The 25,842-nt window shown below is 40.2% G+C and overlaps 2 protein-coding genes across 2 annotated transcripts in view; one reads left to right on the top strand and one right to left on the bottom strand.

Moving 5' to 3' along the window:
- LOC311051243 (NACHT, LRR and PYD domains-containing protein 3-like) overlaps nt 1-25,842 on the bottom strand; it is a 380,092-nt gene that overhangs the window by 51,426 nt on the left and 302,824 nt on the right. The window lies entirely within an intron of this gene.
- LOC311051251 (ATP synthase mitochondrial F1 complex assembly factor 1-like) overlaps nt 1-25,842 on the top strand; it is a gene marked incomplete at its 5' end in the record, with an annotated part of 33,829 nt that overhangs the window by 6,118 nt on the left and 1,869 nt on the right. The window contains 2 exons of the mRNA XM_084065735.1: nt 799-846; nt 998-1,093. Of these exons, the coding sequence (XP_083921861.1) occupies nt 799-846; nt 998-1,093 (144 nt within the window). The remainder of the gene's footprint in view (nt 1-798; nt 847-997; nt 1,094-25,842) is intronic.

Here is a 25,842-nt window from a genome sequence, read left to right as displayed (position 1 = left end):
TGGTTCATACATGATCCAGAATGTTTCAGTACTAATGATAATATTAATCATAATGAATGATATCACATCAGCATGGTTCATACATGATCCAGTGACAACCGCATTTCTGTTTATTTGTGTTGATATTTGAACTGTTGGTGCCACTATATATGACTATGAATTGAATACCAAGGACCTCAATGGAAACAAGACCGCAAGGACTTTTTTGAACTGACCTTTTAGACAAAGTATTTTTAAATGTAAATGTGCTGTTTTACATGTTTTGCCTAATAAAATATTCAATCAATCAAAAATGAATGTGAGACACAATCAGTAGTGTCTTACTGTGTGCACGGTTCACAAAGAGTTCCAGTATAACAAAACCATCGCCAGCACTCATTTAAAGTTCTTCTAGTTTATTTATTATTTTTGGTACCATACAATAACCTAAAAGGACTGAGTGCTGGTGATGGTTTTATTCCAGTGACAACCCAACAATGAACATGTCATTAGTTGAGTCATTAGAGTGACGTCAGGTTGACATGGTGGACATGAACAGGATTGTGATGCAGAACTCCAGTTCAATAGTCGATCTACAAGCTCACGATGCGCTGTGAGCTTGTAGATTTGTAGACAACCTCTACAAGCTCACAACGCGATGCGTTTCGATGCTATAAAAAGGTATACTATAGACCCCTGGGAGACCCTGTTCAACAAAGTGTATATAGTATAGGGTTAAGTCTTATATACTTCCGTGGATGAAAAATGGCAGATCTTGCGCCCTTTAGCAAACCTTAAATTGTGTTTCCCTCCATACAGACCCAGAGATTTGAAGTCATGTTCAACAGAACCAGATCCTGTCCAATGGTAAGAGAGACACACACGCACGCACGCACGCACGCACGCACGCGTCCACATTGCTATACTTGCGAGAACCTATGTCTTCCTGTGTAGTTCCTTATGACCATATATGTCTTCCTGTCTAGTTCCTTATGACCATATATGTCTTCCTGTGTAGTTCCTGTACGCGTTGCCTCAGCAGGAAGGGTACGAGTTCTTCCTGGGTCAGTGGGCGGGGCATGAACTTCACTTCACCTCCCTCATCAACGTCCAGGTAAGCTCACGGGCCGCTCTCATTGGCTAGTGTCAACGTCCAGGTACGTTCTCAGTGGCTAGTGTCAAAAATGTGATGTTTTCAAGGATAGGATAGTTTCTGGCCTGTCTAACCTGTATAGTATACAGTATATATAATATAGTGTTAGTGTGCCCATCCAAAAAAAAAGACATCAAAAAACAATGATTGTTTTTATTTTCATCAATGACTAAACTAAAAACATTGTTTATTCATGAGCTGCTACAGCCGGCTCTCATTGACTTCAGTGCATTCCATTGAACTTCCAGCACCAGTGCGTCCGGTGCATGCTATGGCGTAGATTCTACGCCATAGCATGCACCATAGACGCATAGCATGCACCTACCTATCCTCCTATAGTTTCATTATACCCGGTGTGTTAATAGTTTAAAATGTACAGAATGTTATTTAGATAGCATGTTGTTTATGACAGAGGCTAGGTTTATTGTTTACCTGGTACCCTAGTCTTTAGTGGCCCTACACGGTCTCTCTGCATCCTATGTATGTGATTATTCATCGTGACTAGAGGTCAATAAACACGTGTAAGTCGCTCTGGATAAGCTAAACGCCTAAATTGTTATTGGAAATTGTATACTAGGTCACTGGCCGGAATGGTTAAAATTAGACTTAATGCAGGGCTGTTCCAGTTGTGATTCCTGTGGTTCTACTGTAAAGATGTGACATAACCCTAACCCTCAATAAGATTCCTGTTGAAAAAGGTTTCTAAATTCTCAAGAGACGTTTTCTAAAGTTAGTGGAGACGGTGATTTATTTTCTTTAAGCATTTCCAAAAGTATCTATCCATGTAGACATCTATTACTGTTGCATAATAAGCTTATTCACAGGTGGTTAACCCTGGTTTCCCCTGTTAGGCCCTAGGGGAGAACACACCTCTACCACTATCCTCACCTCAGATATTTTATCAAATATATTTCTTAATGTTTATAATCAGTTAAATCAATGGGTTGGATTAACTGTTGCACCTCTATTAGACCCTATGAGAGAACACTCCCAGCCAGTTGATTCCCTAGCACTATCCTGAGCTCAGATTATTTGACTGTTATTAATTATGTTATTTTGGGTTTATTATGTTTATTTTGCGTTATTTTGTTTAATCGGGTGCTGGACAACAAAACGTACATGAGAAAAAGAGGGGGAAGTCCGCACACCGTTTGAGCTCCCAGTGGAAGAGTGTTTTAATTTGTTAGGCAACGTTTCGACTGTAACCGGTCTTCATAAGGTCTTGATACATTACAAGGCAAGGTGTGTTTAAATACAGGAAGCAGAGGGACAATACAATCAACGGCAGTTGTGGTATTACAAACACACCCACCAAATCTACAGGTATATCTCTGAATAGTTTGCAGCAGTTGCAGATTATGTTTAACGTGCATGGTGCGCGTGTGCCCGCGTGCGTGAGTGAGTTGAAAGAAAGTGCATTCATGAAGAGTCAGTGGTACATTGTTATGTTATATATTAATGGACCATTTATCTGTTGTGTACAGTATACTGATGGAATTGACATTTGTATTCTGGGCAGCACTGTGAGAGGGAAATGTGATATTCTGTCATCTACTCTGAATGAAAAACAAGAATGTACAATATAAGTCATTACAGTAAATGGAGCCAAAGCAAGTGGTTGTCCTGACTGTCCCTTTATTGTCTCCGCCAGGCCGAAGGCATGGCGAGAGAGTATGTTTTCCACCCCGTCCGTCCGTCCGTGTGTCAGTGTGTGTGTCCGTGTGTCCGTGTGTGTGTCCGTGTGTCCGTCCGTCTGTGACCAGCTAATCTCCGGCACCGTTGTCTTGATCGCAGCGAAACTGTGCACACACACTCCCTGGATGCCAATTCAGAACCTTTGCCCCAAATTGTTCTCATGGGCCTTTTATAGCGCCACCAGTAGGCCGATTTGTGCAAAACATATTTTTTGACAGTACTCCTACAGATTTTGTCTAAAAATCACGCACATCGGTACACAGTATCTCTATAGTCATTAAACGAAACGGGTCTTTCATATTTCTCATATTTCATCCTGATTGGCTAAAAATGTCTTCCAAAGTTTGCAGGAGTGCTCCGTTTTGAACAAAATGCCTCAAATCATGAACACAGCATGCAATTTCCGTGACATTTTGCAAGCACATTCCCATTAGGCCGAGGAAGAACTACCATTTGATTTTTTTCAAATCAGCCTCATGGTGGCGCTATAACAGGCCGATTCGTGTTTTTACCTATAACTGCACCGATCTGTGTACAACTTTGTATGCGCACTCCCTAGAGGTCAAGGAAAAACCTCTGCCCTGCATTTTTCACATTTGCCTTTTATAGCGCCACCAGGAGGCCGACTTATGTAAAACATATTATTTTATACCACTCCTTCCAATTTTATCCAAATTTCACGCAAATCGGTACACTTGATCTCTAGTCATGTGATCACGACGGATGTGTTTGATTTTTCATATTCCATACTGATTGGCTAAGATTGACATCTAAAGTTTGCATTATTGGCTTGTTTTGAACAAAATTTCGCAAATCATATACGCACAGTCCGATTGCGGTCAAACTGTCCATGCACATTCACACTATGTTGAGGAACAAATGCCACCCTTTTAACATTGGCCTGTTATAGCGCCACCAGCAGGTCTAATTTAGCGAAACTACCAATGTTGTTAACAAAATGCCTCAAATCATGAATGCAGTCAGTGTCCGATTGTCGTGCAAGGCCTAAGAAGAAATGGCACCCTTTTCACGTTGGCCTATTATAGCGCCACCAGGAGGCCACAATAGCCTACCTGACCTGGTGGAGACCTGTGCTCCGAGGAGCACTTTTTCTAGTTTACTATATTTTCCCTTTATTCAAGGGATCTACAAACGCAGTCTATTTTTTCTAGTTTACTATATTTTCCCTTTATTCAAGGGATCTACAAACGCAGTCTATTTTGTTTCTCAATATCTGATTTATTTAGAACTCAGTTACTGTGTGCAGTTTAGCTAAATTGTCGCTAGACGGCAGATTTTCCTTAGACCGTTACAAGTCTAATCTTATGTACAAACCTGTTGCTTTTTTAGGCTAACACTGTATATTTGTAGATATCTTGATCACAAAATAAATGATCACAAAAACGAATTTCACCCAATATTTGACACCTGTAAAAATCTGTGATGTGACAATAAAACTAAAATTCTGATTACCGGTATTCTGATTCTGCTGGTGTGAAATGACATGATCATCAGTGGTGAAGAATGGTCTGACATCAGTTTAGACAAATAATCTATGACTGCATATTCTTTGGAACTGTGTGTAATGACAACAAACACGTCATATGCTCCATTTAGGATTTATGAATGAAAGCTCTGTGCTCATTCTGTTGTGCTGATATGTTTGCCTGTGTGTGTGGTACTGTATGTGGACAGGAGGATGGAGATCACAGTAAATACATTTTATTAAACAATACATTTCTCATGTCATCATGTAAGGCCAAAGCATAACATTAGATATTGTTTTCTGCTGGTTATTTACACAAGGGATAATTGATGGCGAGCTGGTCATTGTTGAGAAATAAACCCCAACAGGGTGATTAGACCCTGATGCAATAGCGGAGGGGTCTAATCAATGTGGGGAAAGAAGCCTTTACAATGGACAGTCCACTGAGCGATATTGCGTGCCAAGTTTGAAGGCAGTTTGAGTGCTCGTGTGCTGGCCAACCCCTGACGAACAACATGGCTTGGCCATTTCAATTATAATAGTTAGATTAGATATCACACATTATCACATATTACACAAACGGAACAAGGGAGCTACTGCAACGCATACACACATTTGTGTGTGCTCATACATGCCAGGGCTGATCTGGGGTAGACTGCCATAGGCTCCCCCACTTTTTGATCTGGGAGAGCCTATGTCTCCGGGTAATCTGTTGGTCAGGCGCCAGTGATGTAAATGAAATGTAATTGTGCACAAAATATTAGACTTTTGGACTGAACTGAACATATTTCTTTTTACATTACTGTATATACTAAATATATTCTATTATTCTTTTTGAACGGATCAGTGACAAACATAGACCAGTGTTTCTCAACATTCTATAACTCTGAGAACTCTTGAGAGTGTACAAAATGGAAATAAATCATTTGGTTTCATTGTGTACATTCCATTTGTACGCTCTCAGAGTTAACACTGACTATTTTACAGTGTAAATTGGGGTAAATAAAAATCATAATCAAATCAGGTCTGTAACCTAATGAAAACTGGAGGTTGTTGAAATAAAAGAAATGTTGAGAATCACTGCTACTGTATAGACCAAGCAATGACAATGTACCCACCATCCTCACACACTACCCTTCCTTACATCCTCACACACTACTTTTCCTTACAGACAAAACAATGTTAAAGCAGCACTATGTAGTTTGCGGTATCAGCAGTGGCCACTTTGGAAAAAAATAACATGGCTGCCAACGTCTTTGACTTCATTACCCAAGAGTCTTTGCAAGCATGTCCGGCGAGGACGCGCTGTGATTGGCCAGTCTTCGCTTTGACTGGCAGTTCTGTTTATCATTGTCTCCCCTATTCACCTGTTTCCTAGGCTGTGTGTTTTCCACTTCCTGTTGGATTTCATTGGATATCATTAGTCATCTGACCAGTTTCATTGGATTTCATTGGATCAAATCGACAGGAAGTGGAACACACACAGGAAGTAAAAAGCCTAGGAAACAGGTGAATACATCCTACTATCATTCTAGTAACCTCTGTCTGTAGTGGTGAGTGAGTGAGTGAGTAGGTGAAGCTACCCGGTTCTCCTCACTGGCTGGAGAAATTGCTCTGATTTCGCACACAGCCATTGACCATTACCATCTGAACTTAAATGTGAAGCCCGTTTTTCGATTTCATCAAATCTCAGCTTCTTATTAGCGTTTTTGTGTCAAACACTGTCGCCATGGTTACGGGGCTGCCCAGCTATGGGACGAACTGGCTCCCCATAGCTGGGCATGGTCCCTAGACCGGGTATGGTCTAGTAGTAATAATACAGTCAAGCCCCTAGCTGGGACCCCCCGCCTATACATGTATGTATTCCATTTATGGAAGGATGACTGTTATTGCTTAAACATGTAACTTTATAATTTTGTGGGACATACTATGCTATATAGTTACATAGTGCTGCTTTAAAGACTCATCTTTAACAACAATGATCATCCTCATAGGTTAGTAGAGTATGGTCTTGAACTGCCCTAAAGTGTCTTGAGATGACTTGTACCAGCGACGCCGCAGCTGCTGCCGTTGCCGGAGAATGCACTCGCTCCTTCTGCCTTTTTCATACAGAGAGCTAAGGCCTAATGGACATTTTTTGTTTGTTGCAACTCTACACCTTAAAGCTTACATGGTTAGCCCTGAATATGAATATTTATTAGAAAATGCATTACAACACTGTGATTCCTGCTGATTTTGTGTCATATAAATGTAGCTTTGTGAACTTGTAAGATACATTGAAAAGGAAGGAAGCTAGCACTCATGAGACGAGTTTTCGAAGTATCAAAGTACAGGGTGCACGGTTCAGGAGGATAAAGTTCATAGAAAGGAATACCAGCACTCACTTAAGTCCTTTTAGGCTCTTATTTATAGGGATGTCCGATTTTATCGGCCTCCCGATATTATCGGCCGATATTAGCATAAAAATTGATATCGGGAAAATATCGGTATCGGTTTTTGGAAAAAAAAAAACATTTTTTTTTTTTTTTGCTTTATAAATAAGTTACAGGAGTTCTTACTGTATATGGTGTGTGTGATATGAAATTTGAGCTTACCCTAATCACAATAATCCCCGCATATATCGGTATCGGTTGATATCGGTATCGGTAATTAAGAGTTGGACAATATCGGTATATCGGTTATCGGTAAAAAAGCCAATATCGGACAACCCTACTTATTTATTTTAGGTCATAGCTCCCCAGCAGCAGCGTCAAAACCGGACGTTTCGGCCCAGAGGCCTTCTTTACACGCTGAAGAAGCTCAAGACAAATTGGACAAATTTGTTTTAATATTATATTGTTTAGACCGATGCCAGGTTATTGGTTAACCTATAATCCGAGATTACTGAGGCACTGCACTGTCTCTCTACATTTGTTGTATTTGTTTACCTCGCTCTGGATAAAGAGTGTCTGGTAAATGACTAATGACATCGCGCACACACACACACACACACACACACACACACACACACACACACACACACACACACACACACACACACACACACACACACACACACACACACAGCCTTCATAAAATAAACTGTAACAAATAAATCAGACCACATCACAATAACAGCTCACATAGCCTAGGCTATGTATCAACCACTTCCACTTAGTCTGACTAAAATCTCTCTGAAATTCACTTCTGTAGGTTTTACTAACTCTACAGAAAACAACAAACATGTTATTGTTGTTGTTGCGGTGCATCTCTGCCTGATGGATGAAATAGTGACAGGGAACCTGTTCAACATAGTCTGACAGGTCTGAACATTCCCATATAGTCTGGTGGGATGGCTTCGATACGTAGGCTACTGTCGACAAGCTGTTGTTCTCAGTCCCCAGGACTGCAGGACAAGGCTGGTAACAGAATGCATGCATTAGTAGAGCATGTGCGGTAATATGTAAAATGTATGAATGTAATTTGTTCTCATCTAAACACTAAACACAAGTTATGACCTTTGACCTCTGAACTAGGTTTTAGACTTGCTGTTCCATGTCTGTAATATTGTAAACATAGTAACATTTATCATCTGTGACCCAATAACAGCATCAAACCACACCTTTGGAATTAACGTCCATTGGAAATCAGACCAGTTGTGTGCAGTTTTAAAAGCCTTTTTTAAAACATTGCTTTTAATAAAATTGCTTTTTTACTAGAGTTTCTTGTTATTTTCTATACTCTTGACTGCACTGTATACATTTTACTTTGACTTTGTTTCTTTGTTCCCATGTCTGTGAAGCATTTTGTAAACTTGTTTCAAAATACATTAAAAGAAAAGCAACTGAGCAGCAGCAGGGGGCACACTTAGCACAGGATAGCCTAAGTTATTTTAACATGAGAGTACACTGATGCATCGACCTAATGAGGCAGAGGGAGCAGGTGTGCAGATGAACTGAGGCATACATACAGCAGTACAAAATGGGTGCTCTGATAAATAATTCAGTTAAAAACAAGAGTAATTTTTACCCTTATTGTATTTATTATTTCTTTTAATCATTTGGTTTAATTTGACGATACAGTCCACATTGTGAAATGTCAAAAATCTTTTAAAGGGGCTACACCATGAATTTAAAAAATATATATTATATATAAATATTGCCCCCTAATACGTTTTAAACAGGTTGTAAGCCTAAAAAACACCCAGATATTTTTTCTCACAATCTGACAGTCTGTCATTCCAAGCTTTTTCAGCTGCAATACCAAAACGTCCTATTGGGCAGGGGGGAGCTACTGAGCAATTCTGTCTGGCCATCGTCAATGCAAAATCAGTGCAAGTGACATCACTTGCACAGCCATTCTGAAATGGCCTGTTCAGACACGCCCATTCAGAAAATCCATGAAATGAGCATGAATGACTGAATGTTAAAAAAATATATTTTTTGGGGTACAAGAGACACTGGGGAGCCCAAAAAATACTAAAAACCTAAAAGGTTTTTAGTATTTTAGCACAGGTCTCCGCCAGGTCAGGTAGGCTATTGTGGCCTCCTGGTGGCGCTATAATAGGCCAACGTGAAAAGGTTGCCATTTCTTCTTAGGCCTTGCACGACAATCGGACACTGACTGCATTCATGATTTGAGGCATTTTGTTAAAAACATGTTTCGCTAAATTAGACCTGTTGGTGGCGCTATAACAGGCCAATGTTAAAAGGGTGGCATTTGTTCCTCAACATAGTGTGAATGTGTGTGCAAAGTTTGAGCGCAATTGGACGGTGCGTTCATGATTTGCGGAATTTTGTTCAAAACAAGCCAATAATGCAAACTTTAGATGTCAATCTTAGCCAATCAGTATGGCATATGCAAAATCAAACACATCCGTCGTGATCACATGACTATAGAGATCATGTGTACCGATTTGTGTGAAATTTGGATACAATTGGAAGGAGTAGTATAAAATAATGTGTTTTACATAAGTCGGCCCCCTGGTGGCGCTATAAAAGGCAGATGTGAAAAATGCAGGGCAAAGGTTTTTCCTTGACCTCTAGGGAGTGTGCATACAAAGTTTTACACAGATCGGTGCAATTATAGGTAAAAACACCAACCGGCCTGTTATAATGCCACCATGAGGCTGATTTGAAAATTTTCAAATGGTAGTTTTTCCTCGGCCTAATGGGAATGTGTGTGCAAAATGTCACGGAAATTGCATGCTGTGTTCATGATTTGAGGCATTTTGTTAAAAACGGAGCAATCCTGCAAACTTTGGAAGATATTTTTAGCCAATCAGGATGGAATATGAGAAATCCGAAAGACCTGTTTTGTTTAATGACTACAGAGATACTGTGTACCGATTTGCGTGATTTTTGGACAAAATCTGTAGGAGTGCTGTCAAAAAATATGTTTTGCACAAATCGGCCTCCTGGTGGCGCTATAAAAGGCCCATGAGAAAAATTTGGGGCAAAGGTTCTGAATTGGTATCCAGGGAGTGTGTGTGCACAGTTTCGCTGCGATCAAGACAACGGTGCCGGAGATTAGGTGGTCACAGACGGACGGACACACGGACACACGGACGGGGTGGAAAACATACTCTCTCGCCATGCCTTTCGGCCTGGCGGAGACAATGAATAAAGTAGCCCATACAGTATATCTGTATTTACTGACACAAGAATAATGCATATGAAATCAATAGGATATTGATTAAGAGATTTGACACAAAGATGATTTATTTACACAAAAAAATTAAAGAAATGTTGAAATATGTTGAATGTACAGTTAATTGTTTTCAATGTCATAAAATGAAACTTTATTAAGGACATTATGCATGTGCTTTATGACTATAAAGCAAAAAAACAGCACACTGATAATAAAACTATCTCCTAACAAAAGTACAATAACAACATCATCATATATTGCTTAATGAACACTAAATACAAGTTATGAACTTTGACCTCTGAATTAGGCATTATACTTGCTGTTCCTTGTCTGTAATATTGTAAAAATGTATCACCTGTGACCCAATAACAGCATCAAACATCTAATGTATGCTGGTTTAGCACTTACAGTGGCAGTTTGAAGGTGTGTGTGTGTGTGTGTGTGTGTGTGTGTGTGTGTGTGTGTGTGTGTGTGTGTGTGTGTGTGTGTGTGTGTGTGTGTGTGTGTGTGTGTGTGTGTGTGTGTGTGTGTGTGTGTGTGTGTGTGTGTGTGTGTGTGTGTGTGTGTGTGTGTGTGTGTGTGTGTGTGTGTGTGTGTGTGTGTGTGTGTGTGTGTGCGCGCGCGCGCGCGCAGTGGTGGAAAAAGTACTCAAATTCTTTACTCAAGTAAAAGTACCAATACTGCAATATTGAAATACTCTGTAAAGTCCAGAATAAAAAATGTACCTGAGGAAAAGTACAAAAGTATTGACATCAAAATGTACTTAAAATACCCAAAGTAAAAGTACTATGTTTGAAAATAGCACATCTACAAGCTCACAACGCGTTGCATTGCGATGTGTTGTGAGCTTGTAGATCCGCTATTTTCAAATAGCCTAGGTATAAATAAGGCTAAAGTGGTTAATGTATGTTTCATAATATCATAATTTATATCTGAAAAGTAACTAGTAACTAAACTTTTCAAATAATTGTAGTGGAGTAAAAGTACAATATTTGCCTCTGAGATGTAGTGGAGTAGAAGTAAAAGAATTGGAAATTGGAAATATTCAAGTACAAATACCTCCAAATTGTACTTAAGTACGTGTGTGTGTGTGTGTGTGTGTGTGTGTGTGTGTGTGTGTGTGTGTGTGTGTGTGTGTGTGTGTGTGTGTGTGTGTGTGTGTGTGTGTGTGTGTGTGTGTGTGTGTGTGTGCGTGCGTGCGTGCGTGCGTGCGTGCGTGCGTGCGTGCGTGCGTGCGTGCGTGCGTGCGTGCGTGCGTGCGTGCGCGCGCGCGCGCGCGCGCGTGCGTGCGTTAGAATGTCATATGACCCATTGTATCCTGGCTTTCTTTATCTGTCTCTGCTCAATGGACAGCAGTTAACAGCCAGCATTGGGATTGCATTACGGAACGTACAAACATGTTATGGGTTTTTTTCGTAGTTTTTTTTAGCACAAAACTATGGTGAAGTGTTGTAGTGCAGGTACTGCAACAACCACCAATCTTGTAGAAAATGAAGACGGGACGGCCAAATATTCTGCCTATAATAATGCCTATAACAGTTATAATGGTCAGTGTGAACGGCCTTAGACAAAAATAAGTAAATAGAATAATGTGGGGGAAATTGGGGAACTTAATCGGTTGATGAATAAAGTAAATGTAAGTACTACCAGGACATCGGCAGGCGGTCTTTATGGACATTCTTTACGTCCACAAAGTGTACATTTTTGCTTTTAACGTGCTGGCGCACTTGGCTGAAGTCTGCAAATGTAGTTGGCTGACATAAAAAAGGCATATAAATCCACATAACCACAAAATATCCAAGAAAGGAGCACCGGTCTGCCCTTTTCCTATGGTTTCTATGCACAGAGTTGACCTGGCAACATCATAACAAGTAAAGGGTGACGTCACTGTAATCAGAAGAATACAACCACTTAGCACCATGTGAAGACCTTAACGCGCACCATTTAAATAGCATGATTGGAGAGAAAATATAGCTGCGTTTTGTGCCCTGTGTCAAAGAGCACTGTTTCCCAAACAGTGAATCAGGACCCATCTTTGGGTCGCGGACCAATTTGTTGGGTCGGGAGTAAATATCTCCCTTTTTTCGTTTCCTACATTCAAAAAATATAAATATATATTATTTCAAAAGATTTTAAAAAGTTTAAACAAAAAAATCACTACTTTTCATCAATTAAAAACAATTCTAATTTATTACAATTACAACAATTCTTATTTAAAAGGTATTTCATGAATAAAATGAAAGAAATGTAATTTCCATTAATACATTTAAAAAATAAGTTTAATTATTAGTGAAAATAGCACTCGTTGAAAAAAGCGACATGTTGTGAGCTTGTAGATCTGCTATTTTCACTAGTTTGAGTCCTCTTTCATTGTTTCCTGTATACTATGCACTCACTGACATCAAACAGTTGGTGGGTGTTCACTCACAGTGCCTGCAGCAGAGGGAAGTATTTGTGGTTAAAAGGGTAGAACATGATGGTGGTGGGGGGGATAGGTGTGGTGTGTGTGTGTGTGTGTGTGTGTGTGTGTGTGTGTGTGTGTGTGTGTGTGTGTGTGTGTGTGTGTGTGTGTGTGTGTGTGTGTGTGTGTGTGTGTGTGTGTGTGTGTGTGTGTGTGTGTGTGTGTGTGTGTGTGCGTGCGTGCGTGCGTGCGCGCGCGTGACAGACAGTCAATACACAGTGCGTGTGTTCATACTGGAGCACAGGACAGAGGGTTGTTTTCATATCTGAAAACCACAGCACATTATTTCCTGTGAATCACAGGAAATAATGTGCTGTGGTGAAGCAGGATGCAACATCTATACCAGTGAGCTTATTGTTTGCAGACTTTGTTGTCATAGAAATGTTTAAGTGTTGTGGTAAACAGAGACGTTTTGAAAATTTCCACTTGCACAGAAATACTTGTTTGTTCCAAAACTCACAAAGCTGAGATGTTTAGGGGGCTCTGTCTTTTTAGCAAGAAAGCAAGCATGCAATAACCCATGAACTTCAAACTCTTCAGGACGGCCATAGCTGAATGGGAGAGCCTGGGAAACTGAGTCTCAGATTTGATTCCCAGTCCAGGCAATGTGTTGACACTTAACCCCTAACTGGATGAATGGATGGATGGATGAATTTCGTACTCCTCCCTCTCCTACTCACACTGTCAATATATCTGATGCTGCTGTCGGTGGTTTGTGCTTTTCCTCAGATTACTAATAGAACTAGCTATTACAAAGAGACATTGCTACATGATTTGTTTGAATATAGGCATAATATAATAATAATATTATGCTTACAATAATATAATAGAAAAGGGTATTTACCAAAGTATTATTTAAATTGCCCATCTCTGTTTAAATTAATTTAGCTATTACAATCAGATAAGCCACATGTTATTTGTAAATTAGGTGTTCACAATAATGTATTTTCTTTGTTTAAGTAACATTTGTTGTATTTAGCAACGTGTGCCATCGTTTTGTTACTATTGTATAGTTTGTGCTCCATACCATGTGATTATGGTCTTGAGCCATGCACATTAATACATTACATTTGTTAATCCCATTTTGCAAGCACAATGTTTTAAATTGAAACACCAAACAGTTCATTTCAGATTTCAAATCATGGTTATGACAAGTTTGTCAGTATAGTTTGAACACACCCTCAATGCTTATTTTAATAATCATTTTACTATGAATTAACAAAGTATAACTGGCCTTTTCACTGTCATCAAACAGTGAATACACGGTGAGTGTTGTTCACACTGAGGCCTGAACAGAGGACAGAGTTTGTGGTTTTACGTATGTTTCCCCTCATACAGGATACCACATCTAGTGAGCTCAATGGTTAGCAGAAAGTCTTCTCGTAGTTTCGATACCACTAGAAATACACACTTCCACAGAACTACTTGGGTAGATCATGATGGTGGTGGTGGAGGAGGGGGGAGGGGGGTGGGTGGTATGTACTTATGTGTCCTTCTGGGATGGCCTATGAAAATATGTCATGCCTGGACCACTCTAGTATGGAATTGCAGATTCATTAACAGCTCTGACACAAAGAGGATTTATTTATTCAAAAATATTTTCACCTGAAAAAATGTATTTTTAACTAAGTCAATTGTATTTATAAACCACCTTTCACAGACACTGTGGTTTGAAAACATAAAAGCATATCAATAAAGTTGTCAAAAAGCAAATGAGTAAAACCAATAATCAAACAACCGATAAAAAAGAAGCAGCAAATCGCAAAAGCGTTTACACAGAGATACAGTCAAAAATATATGTAACTAGTTTTTTAAACTGTTGATAGAGGACACAACTTAAGAGTGGGGGGAGATTGTTCCATAATCTAGGGGCTGTAGATGCAAAGGTTCGGTGACCTATGGTCTTGAGTAGGGATGTGAAACGACTGATATTTTGCGAGTCGACGTGTAGAGGACAATAATGGATGTGTGGATCGATTTTTCTTTTATTTATTTATTTTGCTGCGCAGCAGTTATGTGGAGAGCCAAATTGAGCTTTCCTTTAAGCACCACAACTTCTGCAGCTGCACCCATCATGTTTAGAAATTGCATCAAACCCTAATGATAATAAAAATGAGACTTTATTTTGTAAACATGTGTTTATTAAACACAGAACACTTGTTTAATCCGTAGGCTACAGCAGCCTAACAAACAAGGCCTATGTTTGACAAATTAGAATAATGCCAAATAATTAGTTATTAAGTTTGGTAACCTCAAATCCGGCGACCTGGGAACAGTCACCACCAGGTACTCCTACATATAACCTCAGTAAAAAATGGGGGCGAGTGTGTTTTGGGGCGATGGTTCCGGTTACCTCAGCGCACGTTCTCTCTCTCGTGGCGCTGTCATTGCGACAGGACATGGTGTATTCTGGAAATGTCATCAGCTCACGGAAGCCTTTCGCCTCGACAACGCTAATAGTAGGCATAATATCTTAGGTTATCATCTTGGCTGTCAAATCAGTGATCTTTTCTGCCCGGCGGTCATCACAATGGCGGGGTTTCACGGTGAAGTCTGCCATTCTGTTTTGCTTGGGTGAAGGGGCTTGGGACCGGGTGTCTCGCTTTAATGTGATTTGATGACGATTGATACGTATACTTTGTGTTGCACAATTTGCATGGCACTGTTTTATCCCACACCTCACTCTTATGCTGCCATTTCCAAGCGGTCTCAAGCATACACAAGCAGGACTAGCCAACGCGCACACGACCAACGGTATTCGATAATTTTTTACATTTTGAACTGGCTATTTTGGAAAACAGTAACGTTTATATTAATGTTTTTTGAACAAGCCATTACATTACACAATTTCAATTTTTTTTGTCGAGACAAGCATGAGTCGAAAATTGATTTTTTTCATCCCTACTTTTTCCCAAAAATATATATTAAAAATAAATGAAAAAAGTTATCGAAAAAACACAGCCCCCTCGCATATTAGGAGGGCAGGGTGAGTCACCAGAACCAAGGACGGATGTTTTTGATGAATCTAACATGTTAAAATGGAGTTTGAAGTTATAATGGGTTTGTATAGGAAGGGGGCGTGTCTAATAAAATGAATATCAAATATCTAAATACTGAATCAAGCAACTTAAAAACGGTCTAGGGGGCTCACAAAAGCCTGAGTAGACGATAAAATGACCAAAGTTTTTTTTTAAAGTGAAATATCCCTTTAATACCTAAGCCCAGAGGAGGAGTGTTCTCCTTCATGTAAGCCAGGCTAATGCCTAAACTAACTAGAACTGTTCTCTTGTCATGGAAACCAGACTAAAGAGTCCTGAATCTCTGATTAAACCCCATCAACATATAGCTGTGTACGTTGTGACTGATCCGTGTTTATATTCATAGTGGAGTAGATGGCTTGTCCTTCAGAGGTCTATTGTTTGTTTATTGTTGTTTTAATCAAAATCTCTGGCCATGTTATTTTTCACATACAAGGAATTTGAATTGGTGCATTGTAATAAATAAATAAAAAGTCAAACTAAAATTATGAATGTAGCTGCTGCACTGCAATTGGATAGGGCATTTGGCTTGATTGTCTGTGGAGGATAGTCCGAAGATTCAGTGGAGACAGTTTGGTATCAATTGAGCAAAACGTAGAAGGATAAACTAGATTTGATTTGTTTTAGGGTTAGGGTTAGGTAAAAAAAAAGAAAGAAGAAAAGATAGTGATGATATGCATTTTAAAAGCTGTACATTTGGGACAGTTAATGCAGCGCCACCAACAGGACTACTAGATCACAATGCCAGCTGAGGTTCGGCATCGGAAATACCTGATTAGACAGAAGAAGAAAGGTAAATACAAAAGAGACCAGCCCCTAAATATAGGTTATATAGGCTTTATTCTTGATCTTCCCCCAGGGCAACATCTCTGTGTGCTGCTGTCTTATTACATCTTGTAACTAAGTTCCGGAGCATTAGCAACATTTGGGAGATACACGTGAGCATCACTTATCCTGATGTCCTGCAGTGTTTATCAACCCTGGCAATCGGACCTTTTTTGGGCCGAGAGTAATGGTGTAGTCCTGTGGACTACACCATTTTTTTCTGTTTCTCTCCCTCATACCAGGGTCAGTCCACCTTAGGTGGACACACACTGACCTTTTGCACCTTAATCCCATGTATAACACACTGACTTTTTTTTGTCTTTTTATTGTGCTCTTTTTTTCTCTAAGCACCTCAACGTCCATAAGTATATCATGCACAGTATACATACATTGCTGCTATGCTCAGGCACCTTAGTCTGTTTCTTTATCTCAGGTACTTTGTAAATATGTACCGGTAGATAACTTGTTGTTCTCTTGTCTGACCTCCTTCCCGCTTGCCCCCCACCCCCCTCTTCTTCTTCCTCCCCCACTCTTCTTTCTATGGAAATTAACGTTGCGACGGGAATGATGTACAAAAACGAATTTCACCCACTTTTTTACCTTGTAAACCTGTGATGTGACAATAAAACTGATTCTGATTATACCTAACTAGAACGGTTCTCCTGTCATGGAAACCAGACTAAAGAGTGAGTCCTGAATCTCTGATTAAAAGCCATCAACATATAGCTGTGTACAATGTGACTGACCTGTGTTTATCTTCACAGTGGAGTAGATGGCTTGTCCTTCAGAGGTCTGGTCTGAAAAACATAAATAATAATAATAATAATAATACAAAAGAAGAGTTAAAACATTTCACTCTCAGATGAAATAATCAATGGTAAAACACAGAGATGGAAACAACAAGTAAACAACAGAATAAGTGAGTGATGTGTCACTGTGTAGTAGAGTAACTCTACCTCTCCTCTTGTGGTTAGCTGGCTGCTTCACTCTAACATCAGCATACGTCACATCTTCACTCTGTCTGTCCTAGAGCCTGCAGCACACACACACACTCTACACCAACTCTTAATTATACATATAAATAATAACTTTATTATTTGTTATTTGTTTAGATTGAATTTAGATCAATCGCAGGCATGTTTCTGATGTAATGTAAATAGCTAAATTAGGCACTCGGGTGGCGCAGTGCTAAAGTGCCTGCCCACCACCACGGAGGTGTGGTTTTGAATCCAGAATCAGAATCAATCTTTATTGTCACATCACATTGTCACATGACTCACATCATATGTAAATTCATGAGAAGTCCATGTGTTTATGTGTGTAGAGGGTAGGCCTGGAGTTTGTCCTTCGAGTTTCACCCAGTCAAGTTATCTCATTCGCTGGTGTCTTTGCGATAAACACAGCAAGTTGTGGAGCTGTAGGAGACGTCCTTGATTAGGCTCGAAGTCACAACAACAGGTGTCCATGAGGCGGGGGGGGGGGGGGGGGGGGGGGGCTTCTCCACATTGTAGCCACCAGAGGAATGTCAGGGGGGGGGGTCCAAATTGATCCAATTAATCCATATTCGATCCGTTTCACCGAGGCAATACAATTTATCTGCCTTTCCATTCTGGCTCTTCCATTCTGGCTCTCAACATTCACTTCGCCTCGCAGATTGGTGAGTCTCTCAGCGTTGACGTCGAGTATGCGATCCTTAGCTGAGATAGCTGTGATAATTGTCATTGCATGTAATCCTATGGGCTGGGGTGCATGCACCTGTCAGCAGGGAGTGTTGGGCGGGAGGAGTAGGACGAAGGCTCTACGTCCTCCCAGTGGGGGCTCCTCACTGGTAGGTGAGTCAGTAGAATACAACAGCAGTGCCAACACAGAAATGCGTGCAGGGAGGAATCAATAGGGCTTGCAAAGTTTGCTTGGGTGGTGGTGTGATTTGGGGGGTGTGGCCAAGATTCACGTGTTGGTTGGGTCACTACCTGTCTACCGACCCATCCAAAAGGGTACACTACTATATAGCTAGCACACACAGCGGTACACCCAAAGAATTACATCAATATGTTGTAAAAATATGTTAAAGGCCAACTGCAAAAACAAACTTTTCAAATGTATAAAATGTATAATCATGCCCGAAATGTATGGGCTGAAGTGGTTACTGTATGTTTTGTAATAATAATCTAAATCTACAAAGTCACATCTACGCCACATGAAGGTGAAAACAAGGTACATTTACAGGTTACTATGTGTATAAAAAAAGGAATCTCATCACGCTCAAAGAGGAGTCAAATGGTCTCTGCCCATCCATATTATATATTATAATGTGATCATTAACAGGTGAGGCAACTGGTGACCTGAGCCATCATCATCAGGATTCAGTTATATTTGCATTGAATGAAAGCACTGCATACTGATATTATAGGCCTATGCATTTTAACCATGTGAAAGAATGCGGTTCTATTTGCATATACATAATCATTTTATGTAGGAAAAACTCTGTGTCTTTTATTTAAAAACATTTACAGGTTACTACTATGTACATAAAAAAGGAGCAGATAGTTCAGCTACAGAGCATAACCTCATGTCTGCTTTTACTATGCAGAAGGGTGCTATCATTAACGGCGTACTAATATATTACGTAACAGCATTACGTTACTAACGCACGTTACCCAACACTGGCAATAACCAAATCAAATATCTAATGCATGCTTGTATTATTACTTATAGTGGCAGGTAGAGTTTATTTTTATCCACTCATTAGCATCAAACAGTTAATACATTATTTGTGAGTGTTCACACTGAGTACTGGAGCAGGGGGTAGAAGTTGTGGGTTGTCACATCTGAAAACCACAGTGCATTTTTCCACTGATGCAGGATGCAACACCAATAGATGACTGCATCATTCAACCATCTTGTTCAGCGTATCCTCCTCCCACCACTACACCAGTAGGAGGAGACTGTCAGTCTGTACATCTGTCATAACAGTCAGTCAGTCAGTCAGTCAGTCAGCCAGCCAGCCAGCCAGCCAGTCAGTCAGTCAGTCAGTCAGTCAGTCAGTCAGTCAGTCAGTCAGTCAACACAGAATGGATTTAACATTACTACTTCTAGTCTGTGAGTACAAACACACTGTACAATTATTGTATGCTTATTTCATGTTATGTGTCTGTCTATTTCCTTCAACCTTTATGAGAAAGACTTGTCCTCATGGGGACAAGTTGACAGATTTGCCCACTACTGGCTCTTTTACGGTCAGGTCTTTGATTAAATGGTAAATGGTGCATTTATATAGCGCTTCTATCCGAAGCGCTTTACATTGATAGTGCCATTAACCCATTCACACACACATTCATACACCGATAGCGGAGGAAACCATGCAAGGCACCAACCTGCTCATCGGGAGCAATTAGGGGTTCAGCATCTTGCTCAAGGACACTTCGACACTAACTCTAGGGGAGCGCCCCAGCCCGGGATCGAACTGGGAACCTTGCGGTTTTCCAGCTCACACTACCCGGCCACTCTACCCCTGAGCCACTGCCGCTTGATTAATAGTTGATAGTTGGAATCAGCCTTAATCAGCCAATTTTACATACAGTGTGGACAAAATACCTCAAGCATTCTCTGCAGTTCATGTTCTAACATGGTAGTTAATGCTCTAACATAGTAGTAAATGCTGTGACATGGTATAGTGCTCTAACATGGTAGTAAATTCTGTGGAATCATGGGTTAATGCTCTGACATGGAAGCTACATGTACATGTCATTAATGTGCTAAGATGGTAGTAAATGCTGTGAAGTAAGTAGACTTGGGAACCAATGGTTCCCAAGCCAGATGGCCTATAGCAGTGGTTCTCAACCTTTTCAGGCTGCGACCCCCCAAAATTATCATCTTTGAACTGGGGACCCCCCACCCTGACAAGCACTTGGAAATGTAGGAGTCGAGGCATTACATTTTGTTTAACTCGGTTCCACAGATAAATATTGTGAAAATAGCAGATCTACAAGCTCTCAACGCCTCGCAAGCTTGTAGATCGGCTATTTTGTTATTGGCCCTCTTTCTGATATTATTCGACAATTTGGCCAATGTTTGACCAGTTTTTATAGTAGGATAGTTTTACTTTTTTTGATACAGTAATGGCCTTTTTTCTTTTCTTTCTTTTTTGAGGTATTAAAAAGGTAATACAATTCCTTAAATTGTCACTTCACTGTCATCTGGGGGGTCCCGACCCACAGGTTGAGAACCACTGGCCTATATAGGGTCAAGAGCCTATCTCCTGTTTCTGTAACGTCAACGTGAGGCGGCTTGATGTACACGCTAGTCACAGCCTCCCCAATCCAACCCTTGATGCTGAGTGCATTGGGTCTCTTTTTTATAGTCTTTATAGTCTTGTTGTCCATTCTTGTCCCTAAGTTGTATGTGTTATGTTGGGTCTTGGGTGTGAATTGTTTTGTCAAACCTGACCTATGTGACATATCACCTATGTTGAATAAAAATCATAAGTACGATAATAGTACTTTTACCTTTTTTAACAAAAAACAACAACATTTTTGCAAAAAAAAATCACTTAGGCTTAGGCCTACCCTGCCGGAGCTGGCCAGAGCTGAGCCCTCCTGCGCTCCTATACCTCTAGAAGGCGTAGCCTACCGTCACCTCAATGGCAATAGAAAAGGACCGTGGCGTAGATTAAATTAAACTGAGTTAGGTAATCTTCACAAAAAAAAAAACTTTATTATTCGGTGTTAGGTAAAAAAAATGATATCAATATTTATATAGTTTTGAGCTTTGCTGAGCCCGGGGGGAGGGTGTAATTCCTGGGGACGCCAGCAAAGCTCAAAACCATATAAATATTGATATTAAAATAAAATAGCACAATTGTTGATTTCAATGGCACAAATTATAATAATTATAATTATAAAATGTACGGCACAATGCAGCACAAATCCAGCACTAAAGAATGACACAATTTGTATTCATATTTTCATCATATGGGGTGCTAACCACTGAGGTAGAAAAATTGCGAGTGGTCTGATCGAATACCAAAACACTCGCCCTAAAACACAGTCGCCCTGGGCGCAAATCCGGTGACCTCGGAACGGTCTCTACCTTGTATTCTAAACGTTACCTCGATAAACTATGCATAAACCTAACCCTAATCTTAATTTAACTCAGAGAGAGAGACAGAGAGAGAGAGACGTCAGTAAATTGACGAATGATCAGGCAAACGTGCATTCTCTCCGTCTCCGTCCTCAGTAAATACATAGCCTGATCTGCGCGTCTGTCTCTGGGTGTGTTGCCGAGCTCAGCCCCAAGGCTCTGGCCGAGCTGTGCGTAACTGCCAGTGTTCTGTGACTATGTTTCTGAGAAAAGTCAGAAAGAAAGAAGGCACGCATGCACATTGCACAGTTGACGACAGCGAGAGATAGGGAGAGAGAGAGAGAGAGAGAGTGAGTCCCCTCCCGTTTTTTTTTGTCAGAATCGTTCATAAATAATATATAATAGCGTTCTTCGATCTATTGCTACATATGAATGTTCTGATTGTGAAATACATTTATGATGTCGAAACGGTGACCCTTATGCTGTTAGGGGCTTTCTGGGGCTATTTTATGGTTTAATCAATTTACATTATGTTATGTAAAATATATTAAAAGATTGGGCATAGCCTACATGCGAGCGTGCGGAAACAATGGCTTGTTTCAATTGGGGTCCTTTTGTACTCAATTCATATAGTGACATTAAATGACAGACAGATATAGGCCTACTATGCAGAACATCATATAAGCAGTTTAGAAATGAAAAATAAGAAAAACTAAAAATATGTAGGCCTACAGTAAAAAGTTCGAGGGGGGGGGGGGCTATGACTTTTACAGGGGCTAGTTTCGAATTGCATCCACCTGAAGGTAGGCCTACTCTTTTAGGGCAGTTTTGATTGAAGGAGAGTATGGTTTTACACTCCTTCACTATACTTTTGGTAGGGCATTACACATTTTGTTGCATAGCATGAGAACGAATTCAACCCCTTGTTTGTGCCAAATCTAGGTTGGACGTGATCAGTGGAGCTAACTCTAGTGTTGTTATGATTGTGGACTTCATTTACGTTTATAAAGTACTTTGACAGGTACATGGGAATCTTAACGCTGTGGTGTGGGGTGCAATGCTCACAGGACGTGCATGAACCTATGTGACCAGGAGCATGCACAGGCACATGCATAGATTTAAAACTACTTTAAATGTACACCTCATCAAAGTTTTCAAAGGCTCCCGACTCACACCTAGCAAATTAACATAGGAATAAGCCTAGATGCATATCAATTGTCCATTGTGTGACCTGTAGTGTAGGTGTTAAGCGACGTGCGCGTCACGTAAAATACAGTGCACCCACGTTCAAATTCAGCATAGCAACACTGTGTTGTATCTTGTAGACCAGGCCCATTGCAAGTTACTGTACTCTGTCCTCTACCCTGAGCCATCAGACCCTAGTAAAGTGAGCTGGGGTTAGATGAGTTGTAGATTTAAGGGCCAGGGCCAAGGAGTAGCCTTACCAGTTTGTTTTGGGATGTCTGGAGCCTTGTTGGTGTTACCATGAGGTGCATGCATAGTCGAAGTGACCTTGGATGAGGGTCTCTGTTAAGGGGCCCCTCCTAATAATTTACAAATTAAGCACTGCTTGTGTCTGATGGAGTTGACACAATCAAGTTATGGAGTGCATAAATATCACATTTTTATAAAGTCTTATATACACCAACAACTTGTTCCTTCACATGATTGCTAGTTCAGACCTTTGCCTACAACAATATATAGATTTTAAACATGTTGTGTACCTTGTCTCAAGAATCACTGGTATTATACAATGTAAAATGCTAATAACAAAAATAATCCCACAGTGGGAATCAAACAACAAATATAGTATAACATTACAGGGAATATGTTGTGACAGCAAATCTGTACAAACATGGATAAGAAGAACATCTGTTAAATACCTAAATTGTAAATAATTAATGCATTAATTGTAATCTTAACTCAAACTTTATCAAAGAGAACACAGACAAACCAGAAACGCAAATGAATATATACAGTATAATAAAGACACAGCACTTATGTTTCTCATTTACAAATATCAAACCAAAAAAGGGAACACACTTGTAGTAGCTGTGAAAACTGTGGCACCATGTTGCTGGGCAAGAATAAACCCACCGGTAATCCGTGAAGGTATTGCATGTGGTCCCTGACCATGCATTCATTTAGTAATGTAGGAAAGTGAAGATTTGTTTTACATTTTCTTCCAGTTCCACGGAACAGTGCAATAAATGACCTGTTGACTTATGATGATGCGTCAATGTTGTCAGTTACTGGGAAGTCGGAGGGCAAGAAATTCATTTGAGTCATCATTATTAGGAAATGTGCCCATGTAATCACATGTGTCTGCTCACTCATACATAAGATACAAATCAGTATCAGTTAACATGAGTTTAATGGAAGGTTGGATAAAATAAGAGAATGGAATAAGGGTAACCGTTTTTTTCTTTTTTCTTTTAGCTCTGGACCACTTTAACCATTTCAGTTAAATAATGCCTGGGCTTGATATCATTTGTTGCACGTAGTATTGTGAAACAAATTAACCGTGAGAATAATCTACCGTGGCGTAGATTAAATTAAACTGAGTTAGGTAATCTTCACAAAAAAAAAAACTTTATTATTCGGTGTTAGGTAAAAAAAATGATATCAATATTTATATAGTTTTGAGCTTTGCTGAGCCCGGGGGGAGGGTGTAATTCCTGGGGACGCCAGCAAAGCTCAAAACCATATAAATATTGATATTAAAATAAAATAGCACAATTGTTGATTTCAATGGCACAAATTATAATAATTATAATTATAAAATGTACGGCACAATGCAGCACAAATCCAGCACTAAAGAATGACACAATTTGTATTCATATTTTCATCATATGGGGTGCTAACCACTGAGGTAGAAAAATTGCGAGTGGTCTGATCGAATACCAAAACACTCGCCCTAAAACACAGTCGCCCTGGGCGCAAATCCGGTGACCTCGGAACGGTCTCTACCTTGTATTCTAAACGTTACCTCGATAAACTATGCATAAACCTAACCCTAATCTTAATTTAACTCAGAGAGAGAGACAGAGAGAGAGAGACGTCAGTAAATTGACGAATGATCAGGCAAACGTGCATTCTCTCCGTCTCCGTCCTCAGTAAATACATAGCCTGATCTGCGCGTCTGTCTCTGGGTGTGTTGCCGAGCTCAGCCCCAAGGCTCTGGCCGAGCTGTGCGTAACTGCCAGTGTTCTGTGACTATGTTTCTGAGAAAAGTCAGAAAGAAAGAAGGCACGCATGCACATTGCACAGTTGACGACAGCGAGAGATAGGGAGAGAGAGAGAGAGAGAGAGTGAGTCCCCTCCCGTTTTTTTTTGTCAGAATCGTTCATAAATAATATATAATAGCGTTCTTCGATCTATTGCTACATATGAATGTTCTGATTGTGAAATACATTTATGATGTCGAAACGGTGACCCTTATGCTGTTAGGGGCTTTCTGGGGCTATTTTATGGTTTAATCAATTTACATTATGTTATGTAAAATATATTAAAAGATTGGGCATAGCCTACATGCGAGCGTGCGGAAACAATGGCTTGTTTCAATTGGGGTCCTTTTGTACTCAATTCATATAGTGACATTAAATGACAGACAGATATAGGCCTACTATGCAGAACATCATATAAGCAGTTTAGAAATGAAAAATAAGAAAAACTAAAAATATGTAGGCCTACAGTAAAAAGTTCGAGGGGGGGGGGGCTATGACTTTTACAGGGGCTAGTTTCGAATTGCATCCACCTGAAGGTAGGCCTACTCTTTTAGGGCAGTTTTGATTGAAGGAGAGTATGGTTTTACACTCCTTCACTATACTTTTGGTAGGGCATTACACATTTTGTTGCATAGCATGAGAACGAATTCAACCCCTTGTTTGTGCCAAATCTAGGTTGGACGTGATCAGTGGAGCTAACTCTAGTGTTGTTATGATTGTGGACTTCATTTACGTTTATAAAGTACTTTGACAGGTACATGGGAATCTTAACGCTGTGGTGTGGGGTGCAATGCTCACAGGACGTGCATGAACCTATGTGACCAGGAGCATGCACAGGCACATGCATAGATTTAAAACTACTTTAAATGTACACCTCATCAAAGTTTTCAAAGGCTCCCGACTCACACCTAGCAAATTAACATAGGAATAAGCCTAGATGCATATCAATTGTCCATTGTGTGACCTGTAGTGTAGGTGTTAAGCGACGTGCGCGTCACGTAAAATACAGTGCACCCACGTTCAAATTCAGCATAGCAACACTGTGTTGTATCTTGTAGACCAGGCCCATTGCAAGTTACTGTACTCTGTCCTCTACCCTGAGCCATCAGACCCTAGTAAAGTGAGCTGGGGTTAGATGAGTTGTAGATTTAAGGGCCAGGGCCAAGGAGTAGCCTTACCAGTTTGTTTTGGGATGTCTGGAGCCTTGTTGGTGTTACCATGAGGTGCATGCATAGTCGAAGTGACCTTGGATGAGGGTCTCTGTTAAGGGG

Source organism: Gymnoscopelus microlampas, assembly GCF_963454915.1.
Source record: "Gymnoscopelus microlampas genome assembly, chromosome: 9".
Classification (NCBI taxonomy): domain Eukaryota; kingdom Metazoa; phylum Chordata; class Actinopteri; order Myctophiformes; family Myctophidae; genus Gymnoscopelus; species Gymnoscopelus microlampas.
The sequence above is the reverse complement of the archived record's forward strand: the minus strand, read 5'-3'. Positions and strand labels throughout refer to the sequence as shown.